This window comes from Danio aesculapii, chromosome 5 (genome assembly GCF_903798145.1).
Source record: "Danio aesculapii chromosome 5, fDanAes4.1, whole genome shotgun sequence".
Taxonomy (NCBI): domain Eukaryota; kingdom Metazoa; phylum Chordata; class Actinopteri; order Cypriniformes; family Danionidae; genus Danio; species Danio aesculapii.
In genome coordinates, this window is record NC_079439.1 from 773857 (window position 1) to 787467 (window position 13611).

At 40.2% G+C, this 13611-nt stretch overlaps 1 protein-coding gene across 1 annotated transcript; it reads left to right on the forward strand.

Moving 5' to 3' along the window:
* The first annotated feature begins 8118 nt into the window (after positions 1-8118).
* On the forward strand, positions 8119-12533 carry LOC130228379 (transcription factor Adf-1-like). The gene is made up of 3 exons (XM_056456810.1): positions 8119-8298; positions 9720-9952; positions 11551-12533. The coding sequence occupies exons 1-3, from the start codon at positions 8163-8165 to the stop codon at positions 11926-11928; spliced, it is 747 nt and encodes a 248-aa protein (XP_056312785.1). The 5' UTR covers positions 8119-8162; the 3' UTR covers positions 11929-12533.
* The last annotated feature ends 1078 nt before the right edge of the window (positions 12534-13611 follow it).

Sequence of the window (13611 nt, forward strand, 5' to 3'; positions counted from 1 at the left end):
AACAACGACAGCAACCTGAATTATGACTATGGTAGAAATACTTTTAATAAGGTCCTAAGGTGTGTAAGATTTTTTATTTACATTTTTTTTCTTCAGATTTTATGACAGCAGGATCTCAGGAAAGATATTCAAAGATGCCATTTTAAATGGTAAAGAAGCCTGTGTTTTTAGGACTAATGAAGACAGCAGAGGTTAATGATTCATTTGAGTTATTCAGCCTGACATGTTTACCACTCCACAATATTTAAAATGTTTCTCAAAATAAAATATATTGTGCTCAAAGGGGGAAAGGTTTAGTTTTTTACATTTAATAAGAGCGCATGTTAGAGCAGTGAACACAATATCATGAAACCGTGATATTTTATCCATCATCTTACTTCAGAATCTTATACCGGCCCATGCCTAGTTGTTGCCTCACATTGGCTCATGTTGGATTGCTTCTGTACCAGAGATGTATAGTAACGCAGTAGAACTACTTCACTACTGTACTTAAGTACGTAAGGCAGTATCTGTCCTCTACTGGAGTGTTGTTTTCTTCTCCTTCTTCCACTTTTACTTCAGTACATATTTTCGATGAGTTTAATACTTTTACTCTGATAGATTTTTCATGTGTGCTTCATCTTTACTAGGGGTGTTAAATTATAGATATCAGTAATTGATCATAACCTGTTATTACGTACTGACGACATTTATCTCCTGTGCGTCATGTCGCAGTACAATACTGTGGCAAAGGAGGCGAGGGCGAGTAAATAACGCTCTTACTACATAAAAGGTAGATAATTGTGCACAGTTCAACTGCTTGTGAGTTTGCTGGACAGTCTTCATTGACACTGAAGAAGGCACAGCACATGAGCTGCTATTCACTACTAGGGATAAATGCTGTAAAACTCTCTCTCTCTCTCTTTGGACGTTTGACCCGCTGGCCTGTTTGTGAGGTAACGTTTCCTCTCCTCTCGGCTGTTAAAGCAATACTTGTGAATCCAGACACGAGTGTACCTGTGGTTTGAGTTTTCTCCACTGTGTCTATTATAGACTACCTGTGATAACTGCGTATTATGCACATATAGACTGTAATCGCGGCTGTTCTTCCCGCAACGCTTTCATTTGTAAAGCCGATAGCAGCCCTTTCTGTTGAGCAGGTGAAGACAATAACCAATCATAGGGGTGTAAGACTTCGCCTGTCAGCGCTCAAAAACCAAGCGGGATAATATTGACATGAGTTTATTTGCTATAAGTGCTCATGCTGTCTTCTGTGCATGTACTGGAGTTTTCTTTGATACATTCAGAAAGAGTGTTTTCTTTGAGCAGGTCAAATTAAGGGTACAGTTCATATATCTGCTGTATTAAAGGACAAGATTTATTACAAATAACATATAAATATATTAGAGATTTTAATAAAAAAATTCTTGTGTTGTGAAGAAAAAATCTAAATATGTATGGAAAGCATCGTCAGTGCACCAGAATATCGAATTAAACCGAATCGATAGCATGATAATCGTAACCGAACCGAACCGTGAGACCAATGTAGATTCACAGCCCTACTCGTTACAATTATAGACCTTTTTCTTGGCTGCTGCATGGAGGGTGCTATAGTGACCAGCGTGTTCCGGTAGAATGTTTAGATCCGGTAATCTGTGATCTGAAAATGGGTTTCAATAACGTTTTGAGTGGATTACGGAGTGTTTTTGTGACACACAACTTAACAAAGGTGTGTGTTAAAGCCGTTATAATCTGTCAGATTTGTGTTTAAAGCGCGAGAGAAAAACGTTCTCCTAGTTCTTATAAATGGTAAGCCATGTTTCTTTTCGTTCTGCTTAATCACGTGCCCCAAAAAAGATATTTAAAATAAACAAAACAACATGAAGTCTTTCTTCAATAACTATACACAATACTTCTACCTTTACTTTCAGTACTTGAGTAGTAAATTTAGAAATAAACTACTTGCAATACTGAAGTACAAAAAATGTTGAATACTTCAGTACTTCCACTTAAGTATGGTGCTTAAAGAGCACTTCAACTTCTGCTCAAGTCACTTTTTTGATAGAGTACTTGTACTTCTACTTACGTCTGGGTCTCTAGTACTTTAAACATCTCTGTTCTGGTCCAAAAAGCTGTGTGTGAACACACCAAACGGACTGAAATGAGAGCTGCATTCTGTGCCTGTGTGAGAGGACGTGTCTTTCCACTCCAGCAGAGGGCGGTATAGTCTGTCTTCTCATTACGCAATGGGAACCTGAACTTCTGATGTGCACAGACAAATGCCTGATTGACACGAGGCGTGAGTGTCAATGTTTGACGAAGGGTGTGTCTGAAGCTTGGTACTGACGCCATCATCATAGCAGCGTCAGCCAATGAAATAAGACCGCAATCTGCTACAATCTGAGCTGCTATGGTGTTTGCATTTAAGCGATCTGATTGGCTGACGCTTCCACTGATGCCTGGGTAGTTAAGAAACTCCCAATTTCTGTCACTAATGAGGCGCAGACGGATCCACAATTCAGTTCGGCAACGCTTGTCATCACCCATTCAGACATTATCAGCAACATTGCTGACATTATCTTCAGCAGCTCAAACACTCTAATGGCTAATGGACAGACGGCTGCTTCTCACTCAGGGCTGCTGTTTATGCTAATGAGATGGGCACTAGTGGGCGGGGCTTTCCTCCTCTGATGACACGTACAAAGAGAGAATGTCAATCAAAGTGTTTTCATTCATCAAGTCTGATTAGAATAAACACAATTAATTCATGTTGAGCATTAGAGGCTGGAGATATTCACACACTGCTGACACACACCTGTGTTTAAACCTCTCTTTAAATGTGTGTTGTTGTCCAGCAGTGGTGGAATGTAAGCTGCAGATGGAGGAAGGTGTCCAGAACCTGCATTACTGGCCGCACAGAGAAAGCCTGACGTTTCTGGACACTGGAAAGAGGAACAGAGAAGAAGCTGAAGATCTGGAGGAGCAGAAGCTGATGAAAACTCCAGCATCTCCGTCAGTGATCAGCCTGGATGAGGACCAGCTGTTTCTGCTCAGTTACGTCCCTGCGCTCAAGAGACTGACGCCGCAGAAAAGAGCCGCCGTCAAGATGCAGATCCAGCAGATCATGTTCAACGCTGAGTTCAAGGAGCCCTGAACATCAGCACATTCACTGGTGCTTTCCTCTGCTTTTACTCTACTTTACAGTGTTCACATCCACGCTTCAGTCTTTCATGACTCTTTTATTACAGCAAAACAGCTTGTCTTTGTCAAATAACATCCAGATGTGATGCATAATTTGAAGCTCCTGCTGAAAAACACACACGCAGGAGATATTTCAGACTGTTTTCATCATGCATTTGAGTTGAAGGAGACGTGAAGTCTGTATATTTACTGCTGTATTCTCAGTGTATACTCTGCTGTACTGTCTTCACATCTCAGCTTCAGTGTGTTTGCCTTCATCAGTCTTTAATAACTGCAGAAGTGTTCCCAGTAAGACTCATTTCACCCAATATTGAGTCCAGAACTATTCATTTTTTGCATGTTTGATAATTAAATGCTATATAAACTGCAGTGTTTCAGAAATTGTGGAGTTTTCACATGTGTTGCAGTATTGTGAAAGTGTTCAGATTAAATGACACTACTGAAAATGCATGTGCAGCATTAAACGTCTGTGCAGATTGGTGGTTAATGAGTGTGTGTGCATGCCAGGGTTATGATGAGCTTCATTAATGATGATGACTTTATGAATTAGATCATAATCATCGTTATATGATGTATGTTATAATATGTTTATAATAATAATTATACAGGTTTGGGTGATGAGAGAGACTACAACCCTTCATTTCTAATCTTTTGAGAACCTTCATGATGAATCTCTACTTTAATTATAGTCATTGAAATAATAGTACTTTTACATGAGGCTGTTTACCTGCACTGTAGTAATCTCCGTTCATCAACAGTTTCTGTATTTTGTGTTTATTTGTTATGGTGAATTGCATTGTGGGATGTTGATCTCTGCTCTCTCCACTCATGATGTTGTAAAATTCAACTCTCCAGTTTAACAGAGTGACTTTTATTGACATTTTAGTTAGAAATAATATAATAAAGAATTAATATATGTAATGTACATTGTTGGAATAAAGTTCCCATAATGCAATTCAGAACCAATAAATAAATAGGAACCACAAAATATGCAACACTTAAAGTTAATTTACAGGTGTTTTTACAGTGAATCTGTTGCTCTACAAACGCTGGGTTAATAATGCATCATTTTATTCAAATGTTGGGTCAAATATGGACAGATCTAACTGTTGTGTTGAAAGGGTGTATTAAAAAAAACTTTAATTTACTCAGTCTTGGATTTACCAATCTGGCGTCATGGTGGCTCAGTGGTTAGCACTGTGGCCTCACAGCAAGAAGGTCGCTGGTTTGAGTCCTCGGCTGGGTCAGTTGGTGTTTCTGTGTAGGTTTGCATGTTCTCCCCGTGTTGGTGTGGGTTTCCTCTGGGTGCTCCGGTTTCCCCCTCAGTCCAAACACATGCACTATAGGGGAACTGATGAACTAAATTGGCCATAGTGTATGTATGTGTGAGTGTGTATGGGTGTTTCCCTGTGATAGGTTGCTGCTGGAAGGGCATCCGCTGTGTAAATAGGAATAGTTGGTGGTTCATTCCACTGTGGTTACCCCTCATGAATAAGGGACTAAAGCTACGGTCACACCAGGCTTTGTGTGTGCGAAATTCTGTCGTGCGGCGCTGCGAAAAGGGGCGGGACTAAACAAGCTTATTAGACATTAATAAAGCGAGCGATTGCTCCATGTTTTAAATTTCTGTCCAGAGAGGTCCTGTTTTAATCCTCGATTGGTCTCATGCGGTCAAGTGATGCAATTTCGCAGGATAGAGTTCACCAAGCTTGAACTTTGCACCGCAGCAACCTGCGAAACTTGACGCATGACCCCGCGTTTCCGGTCTGACGCATTCGCGTGCGTATGAATGGAAGTCTATGGGAGGAAAAGTCCAGTGTGACCGCAGCTTTAGCTGTTCAACACCATTAATTATTAAAATAAGAAAGTAAGCGATCTGATGTTGGCAGAAAGAGAATTATAACTGTGGTAACCACTGGAGGTCAGGACAGTCAAACCTTGGTAAACCACAGATTGACAACAGACCCTTTACACATTTCTGGGTTTGTCAATAGCGGAATAACTGTTCAAAATCAGAGCGCAGTGAATAGGAGAGTACAGACAATATTTATTATACAATCCTATTTACTGAAATAATGACAGACAAACTCCACGATGGTGTTAGCAAGACTGTCAAAACAAGGACAAAAAAATAGTGTGAGACTGATAACAGCAACCAGAGGGGAGAGCAGGGGCGTAGCAACCGGGGAGGGGGGAATGGGGGGGGGGATATGTCCCCCTCACTTATAGAGACAGACTATTTAGAAACAGGTGATTAAGAATGTAAACTTTTGGATTTCATACAGCTGCACCCCCCACCCCCCCACACACACATGTTTTTTTTTAACAAGTTTTTTTATTAGTTTTACATTTTCCAATAATTACCAAAGAACACAACAATAATAAAAAATACAAGGAATAAGCATTATAATACAAAGAAAATAATGGTTATAATAATTAAAATAAAGAAAAATAGATCATAAAAACAATAATTAAAGAAAAAAAAAAGGTTTTATTAAAAAAAAAAAACAATTAGAGCATGTAAATGGTTTCAATGAAAATACAAAGAGACAGTCAATAGGGGTAGTGAGCATTTTAAGCATCAGAATCTGCATTATATTGGTCCAGGTGATCAAGAAATGGTTGCCATATATTGTAAAACTTAGCAAGATTATCAATAATTCCATAACGGACTGTTTCCATGTGCAATATTTGAGTAAGATAAGTTAACCATGTCTTAAATTGAGGAGCAGAATCTGATTTCCACAGTTTTAGAATGACACTCTTAGCGATAATCATTCCATAAATTATGGTGCTGTGTATGGACACATTATGATCCAGCAGAGAACTAGAGTACCCAAATATAGCAACTTCTGGGTCGGGTGTGAAGATAAAACCACTTTAAGGGTACCCACTTTTAAAATGTCCACTACGCCCCTGGGGGGGAATAACGTCAGATTTAATCTCAGCCCTATACACACTACATTATAAACACCTCACATAAACAGTCATTGGTTTTTGTAATTTGATGTAAAGATGATATAATACATGCATAAACACATAATAATGTTCATACACTTTTAAAAAAATCTAAATATTAAAAACTTTCAAGGACTTACATTAGGGTTTAATACTGATATTTGGAGTGAAACTGGTTGTTTCACTATAATAAATATAGTTTTACTATAACAAACCATGGTTAATTTTTGTAAATGATTGTGCACATAGTGCAAGTGCGTCTTGATATACAGACCCATATGCAGGGTGGGTTCTGAAGACCCACCCCTCACTGCCAGAGGTCCAGAATTTACCCCATACATGAGCTTATTTGTCTTATTTTGACTACTATACTATCATAAATAGTGAAAATAACCCATCGAAAAAGGCTTTAAGACCAAACGAATCCTATGTTGGCTCTCACTTCAGTGTAACTTAATCAGTTTTGGCCAGTTCAATTCACCTTTATTTGTATAGCGCTTATACAATGTAGATTGTGTCAAAGCAGCTTCACATAGAAGATCATAGTAAATGTAAACAGTGTAGTTCAGTTTTCAGAGTTTAAGTTCAGTTCAGTTTAGCTCAGTTCAGTGTGGTTTAATAATCACTACTGAGAGTCCAAACACTGAAGAGCAAATCCATCCATGTGCAGCTCTACAGATCCCGAACCATGCAAGCCAGTGGAGACAGTGGAGGAACAAACTTCACCAATTGTCCAAAGTGAAGGATACAAAAACCTGAAGAGAAACCAGGCTCAGTTGAGCACCACCATTTCTCCTCTGGCCGAAACGTCTTGTGCAGAGCTGCAGTCTAGACGCCGGAGGCTGGAGAACGCTGGACATCCATCATGGAGAAGCTGCAGGTGGAAGAGGTCACCGGCTGGTGTTCAGGCACTGGGATCTTACAGGGATCAAGCTAATGCTAACAAATATTTTCATTTTACAATTTGCTGTAAGAGAAGTCATCTTTCACTACTGCGTTGTTTTTAAATAGAGAAAACATTTTTATTCTAAATCTTGAAACAGAAATGAGCAATAAAAAGGTGTAAAGCACCAAAAGTGGACCATATTGAAATGGATTTGAACACTATTTTGGCTGTTGTTGTTATCCATGAGTTATTTTTTACAAGAGAGGCTAGAAAGGTTGTGAAGCTCTACATTATTGTTATGTTTGACTTATTTTTTATTCAAATGGCCATATTCTGACTGAGTGTTGAATGTGCTGGCCAGTTTATTATTTGCCTAATAAATGACAACAGACTAGATTTTAATTAAAAACTTTAACAGTTTCCTGTTGTTTTCTAATGATATATGATGTAATAAATGTGTATTTCAAAAATAATAAGTATGTTACATTTCTTCATTCTAAACTTTTAGCAAATATTTTAGATGTTAATATATTACATATTTTATGTATGTTATAAGTGTGGTTATGATGACCATTCAACAAGCTAATTCAGCTAAAATAGTGCTTAAATGTCAATAAAATTCAGTATTTAAACCTCATAATTAAATAGAAAATGAGGCGTTTAACTGCAAGAAGGTCCACTTTTTGAGAAAAAACAACCACCTCTTACACCAGGCGGGTTACAGGCCTGCATTTATGAAAACATTTCTGTCGAAATTCATGATTGAAAACACTATTTGTGCGAAATTGTGTCTGAAACCTCAGTAAAAGGACACTTTAGCTTTATTCTGAGGTGTTTTAGGCGTGTTCTGTGTCATTAATTCTTAGGTTTTAATGTTTAGATTCAGAGTACTGTAATAAAAACAACTTCAGAATATTTATTATCATCTTCCATCTATTGTGTTTGTGTATATTTTGCATAAACAAACGCTTTCAGGTCTGTGACGCGACGCTCCGGATAGTCCCGCCCATAGCGCGATCTGATTGGTGTAAAATCCCGCCATGACGTCCCGCCCGTGTCGCGCATTTCTGACGCAAATGTGCGTCATTATTCTGGAGCGTTCTGATCGACGCGTCTCTTCAGCAACTCAATAAAGTCAATGGCCGCGATGGAGAAATTAATCCAGACGGTGTACGCGTTCCCGGTGCTGTACAACGTGTCTCTGCACGATTACCGAAGCACCGAGCGGAGGGTGAAGGCGTGGAGGGAGGTCGCCGCGTCGGTCGGGCTCCCCGGTCAGTGCGTCAACATTACGCGCGCGTCACGCTACCGAGCGTCTGAGCGCTGAAAGTGCTGCTGCTTTACTGACCTTCATCATTCACTCATTAATGAACACAAACTGCTGAAACTGAACTAAACTGAGCAGAACGCGTGTGTGGAAATCACAACCGCTGCGTCCAGTCAGAATCTGACGCGTCTCTAAATGATGGAGAATGTGCTGAAGTTCACAGCGTCGCGTTCCGGAGCTCCACATGTGCGCTTTCAGCGAGATTACAACTTTTACAGACGCGTCTCCAAAGCTTTGCGTTCTGTCGCGTCGCGTCTCTGTTATTTAAACGCGCGCGCGACGCTGACTTTCTGTTTGTGAGTAATAAACACTGATGAGTAGATTTAACACACTGAGGTGGAGACGCTGAAACACACACACACCCACACACACAATCTGAGTTACTGACAGACTTTATTACAGGATACATTCTGCTGATCATTGATGCGCGTTATAAACACTCAGAATATGAACTCAATATCAGCTAAACATTAAGCTTTTCTGTATGAAGAGTTCCAATGGGGAAATGTGCCATAATCAGGCTTCATATGTATTTAATAATAAACATAATCAGTAAGGTTTATAGACACTTTAACATCACTTCAGACACAGATGTTATCATTACAGTGATGTTCATTTAGTTGATCATAAATGAAGATTTACACACTAATAATTTACTCCTCCTCAATTATTTTCAGCCTTTATGAGTTTCTGTCTTCAGTTGAACACAACAGAGGATATTTTGGAGAGATCTTAAAACCTGTAACCATTGATTCCTATTGTAGGTCAAATAAATACTATAGACGTCAATGACTGCAGACCTCCAACATTCTTCAAAATATCTTCTTTTGTGTTGAGCAGAAGGAATAAACTCTTAAAGGACTGAGACAGGTAGAGGGAAGGTAAATGATGAACTCTGTAGAGTTTAGTGTGAGCTGTCTCTTTAAATATTACATGTTATAAAGGATTATACTGAATATTAATGATTTAATATCCACATCAGGCGTTTTAAACAGCTTTAACTAGACGAGGAAACTCTTGAACACATCAGTAACACTATTATTAATCCTCATTAGTGAACACTGAGACTGATGAATGCTGATTATTAGCTGATCAACTCTGTCAGATGTGTGATAAATGCAGTCAGTCTGCTGTAGTTTGACTAAATCATCTGCTCAGAGGGATGTTTCAGCGTGTTTTGAGGAGAAACTCTCATCATTTCTCTTCTAATGTTGGTAAATGAGAGTTTCTGCTGGTCTGGAAATGCGTCCTGATGTCAGAATCGGAGATGTTTGGGCTAGAAGCAGCTGTTCTGCAGTGTGTAATGAGCCTGATGATGAAGCAGGCTGGATTATCATGAGGTGTGTGTGTGTGTGTGTGTGTGTGCAGTGGTGGAGTGTAAGCGCAGGTGGAAGACCATCAGGGACAGATACATCCGCGAGAGGAGACTCTGTAAGCTGAAGAAGGATCTGGGCGGCCGGCGTCTGCATTACTGGCCCCACAGAGAGAGCCTGGCCTTCCTGGACGCTCACATCCGCAAGAGGAGGCGTCCCAGTGGAGCCCAGGGGGCGCAGGGGCCCGAGGAGGAGGAGCACAGCAGCGCCGCCCTGCAGGAGGACAAGGTCACTGCAACACACACACACTTACACACACATCAGATCAGGTTTGCAAATGTAACCAGGTTATGTCAGTTCAATACACCTGTACAGAAAGGTGAGCTGAACATGTTATTCACCACACACATGACTTTATTTTGCTAGAGTAGGCGACTGTATATGTATGATTATGTTTCTATATGGCCAAGTGCACACGACTGGCTCAGTGATTATGGTTCAGTTCTGCATTAGCGCTGTTATATCTGTAGTTATAGTGTTAGAGTTATTGCTGCATTATTCATTCATTCGTTTTCTTTTCAGCTTAATCCCTTTATTAATCCGGGGTAAACATTCACACACACTCATTCACACTCATACACTAATAATTTAGCCTACCCACATGTGTTTGGACTGTGGGGGAAACCGGAGCACCCGGAGGAAACCCACGCCAACACAGGGAGAACATGCAAACTCCACACAGAAACACCAACTGACCCAGTCGAGGCTCGAACCAAAGACCTTCTTGCTGTGAGGTGACTGCATTACCTACTGCGCCACTGTGTTGCCCCAGTTCAGTAGATCTAGAAAATTAAAAGAATTTTGAAGTATTATTAGTAAGTATGTAGGTGAAACAATCAATAAAACCAACCATGACATTGTTATAAATCCTCTTGTCAGGATAGAAGCAATGTCAAAATCAGAGTATGCCAGGAAAGGTTCCCAGATTATATGAACACATGGATGTATTTAACAGTGCGGCTGTTTTTGCACCGAGTCCGAATTAGCCTATTCAATCACAGAAACCAATCATTTTAATATAGCATATTTAATTATTCATTCATTCGTTTTCAGCTTAGTCCCTTTGTTAATCTGGGGTCACCACAGCGGAATGAACCGACAACTTATCCAGCATTATGCTTTACGCAGCGGATGTCCTTCAAGCTGCAACCCATCTCTGGGAAACATCCACACACACTCATACACTACGGACAATTTAGCCTACCCAATTCCCCTATAGCGCATGTGTTTGGACTGTGGGGGAAACCGGAGCACCCAGAGGAAACCCACGCCAACACGGGGAGAACAAGCAAACTCCACACAGAAACACCAACTGACCCAGCTGAGGCTCGAACCAGCAACCAGAGTGCTGTGAGGCGAATCTGCTACCCACTGCGCCACCATATTTAATAATGAATTCAAATAATTACAGTATAATAGTTAAGTTCATCTCAAGATATCTCGCGGTCCACCGGTTGAGAATCGCTGCTTTAGAATCACAGACAGCTCCAGATACTCAGCATGCCAAATATCTGACGGGTGTCGGCGACTCGTCTGTGATTCTCTCAGATGGCGTCTCTGATAGTTCACACTGTGTGATTGATACTCTCATGAATGAGCACCGTTTTGCTTGTGATTTCTCTAAACCTGTCGGCGAGTCAAGATGGGGGTTAAAATCATGCAGTCTGAACTCAGCATTAGAGTCATCCACTATGTCAGGTTTCCACTTGCCCTCCTATGAATCTTCAGTCACTTCTACATCCGCCGCCAGTATGAGTTTGAGAGCCCTGCTTTATACTAATGCTCCCGTCCACATCCGCCATAACTCTGTCCTGTGTTCTGCGCAGGAGGAGTGTGTGCAGGACGAGTGTGTGCCGGACAGCTCCAGGTTTGTGTCTCCGCTGAACCCTCTGCCGCTGTCCATCGTCACTCAGCTCAAACCCGTCCCGCAGGTGAGTCCGCTGCTGCTGACCAGTCTGCCTCCAGCCTTGAAGGTGGCGCCGGCGTCCACTTCAGCTCCTCCACTCCTGCCGGCTTCAGCTTCAGCCGGTCCTCTGAACGGGCCCCTAGAGGAGCAGCAGAGGGCCGACGGGGCCCTGGATGAGGACCAGCTGTTTCTGCTCAGTTACGTCCCTGCGCTCAAGAGACTGACGCCACAGAAAAGAGCCGCCGTCAAGATGCAGATCCAGCAGATCATGTTCAACGCTGAGTTCAAGGAGCCCTGAAGACTGGAGATTTAGCGCTGTATTCAGCGTCAGCGTTTACTCTACTGTCTTCACATCTCAGCTTCAACTTTACTTCATCAGTCTGTTTACTCTGTTTTACTCTACTGTCTTCACATCTCAGCTTCAACTTTACTTCATCAGTCTGTTTACTCTGTTTTACTCTACTGTCTTCACATCTCAGCTTCAACTTTCCTTCATCAGTCTGTTATTAAAGAGTTGAAGGAGCCCTGAACATCAGCACATTTACTGACGCTTTACTCTGTTTTACTCTACTGTCTTCACATCTCAGCTTCAACTTTACTTCATCAGTCTGATATTAAAGAGTTGAAGGAGCCCTGAACATCAGCACATTTACTGACGCTTTACTCTGTTTTACTCTACTGTCTTCACATCTCCACATTAATGTGTGCTCCCTTTCATTAGTCTGTTATTACTGCAGAAGAGTTGAAGGAGCTCTGAAGACTGGAGATTTACTGCTGTATTCTCAGTTTTTACTCTACTGTTCACATCTCAGTGTGTTTACCTTCATTATAATCTTTTATTACTGCAGAAGAGCTGGTTCTGTTCAACTTTACACTGTAAGAATAAATGCATCATGTAAACCAGCTGTTTCACACACACACACACACACACACACACACACGCACACACACACACACACACACACACACACACACACACGCAGGACAGATTCTTACATGCTTTTGAGTTCAGAGCCGTGATTTCTGCATATTTCTCTATTTATTCTGCTGTTCTGCTGTTCATATCTCAGCTTCAGTCTGTCATTTCTCTTTTATTACTGCAGAAGTACTCACTCTCTGGTCAGATTAAATGCAACGCATGATTTAAACTCTGTTAAATCACACATGCAGCTCATATTTCTACAGGCTTTTCCTACATGCATTATTAAATCTCTCACTGCTGATTGTTACTGAATGCTCTCTAATGCTGCACTGGAATAAATCGTTTGATAGAGACTGAATGATTATTGTATTTATTATAAAATCAATACACTCTAAAAAATGCTGAGGTATTTTAACCCAATTTGGAGTAAGATATGCTGGGTTAATCTTGAATTATATTTCTATGACCACTTTTTTGGAATTTGTCTGTATTTTAGCCAGCTGTTTTGCATTTTGTTGTTTTATTTCGGATGTGTTTATTTGCATATTTACATTCATGGACATTTCTGTTTGCTTCACAATGTAAAACTATGCAATATATCATTTAATATATGAAAAAAAAATATATATATGCATTATATAACCCAACATTGAGTCAAATGTATAATAAGAATATTTAAATTCAAATGAAGTAAAATGACCTAAACATCATATAATTGCTTAAAATACAAAATATTCTGATAATAAGGGGAAAAAACAACCGCTGGGTTACGTTTTTTAGTTTTTGTCTATATTTTACCCAACTTGAGCTGAAATAACCCAGCATTTTTTTCTGAATTGTGGTTAATTATTTGAGCATGTCGAGATCCAATATGTGCACACTACAGAAATGCTGGGTTATTTCAAGCTAATTTGGGGTAAAATGTAAAAAAAACTGCTGGGTATTTGAATTCGATTTATAGGACCAAACTGTCTATATTTTACCTATGTATTGGGTGAAAATAACCCAGCTTTCTCTACAGTGTGGGTTAAATTTTAAGTTTTTATTTTTAGCAATTTT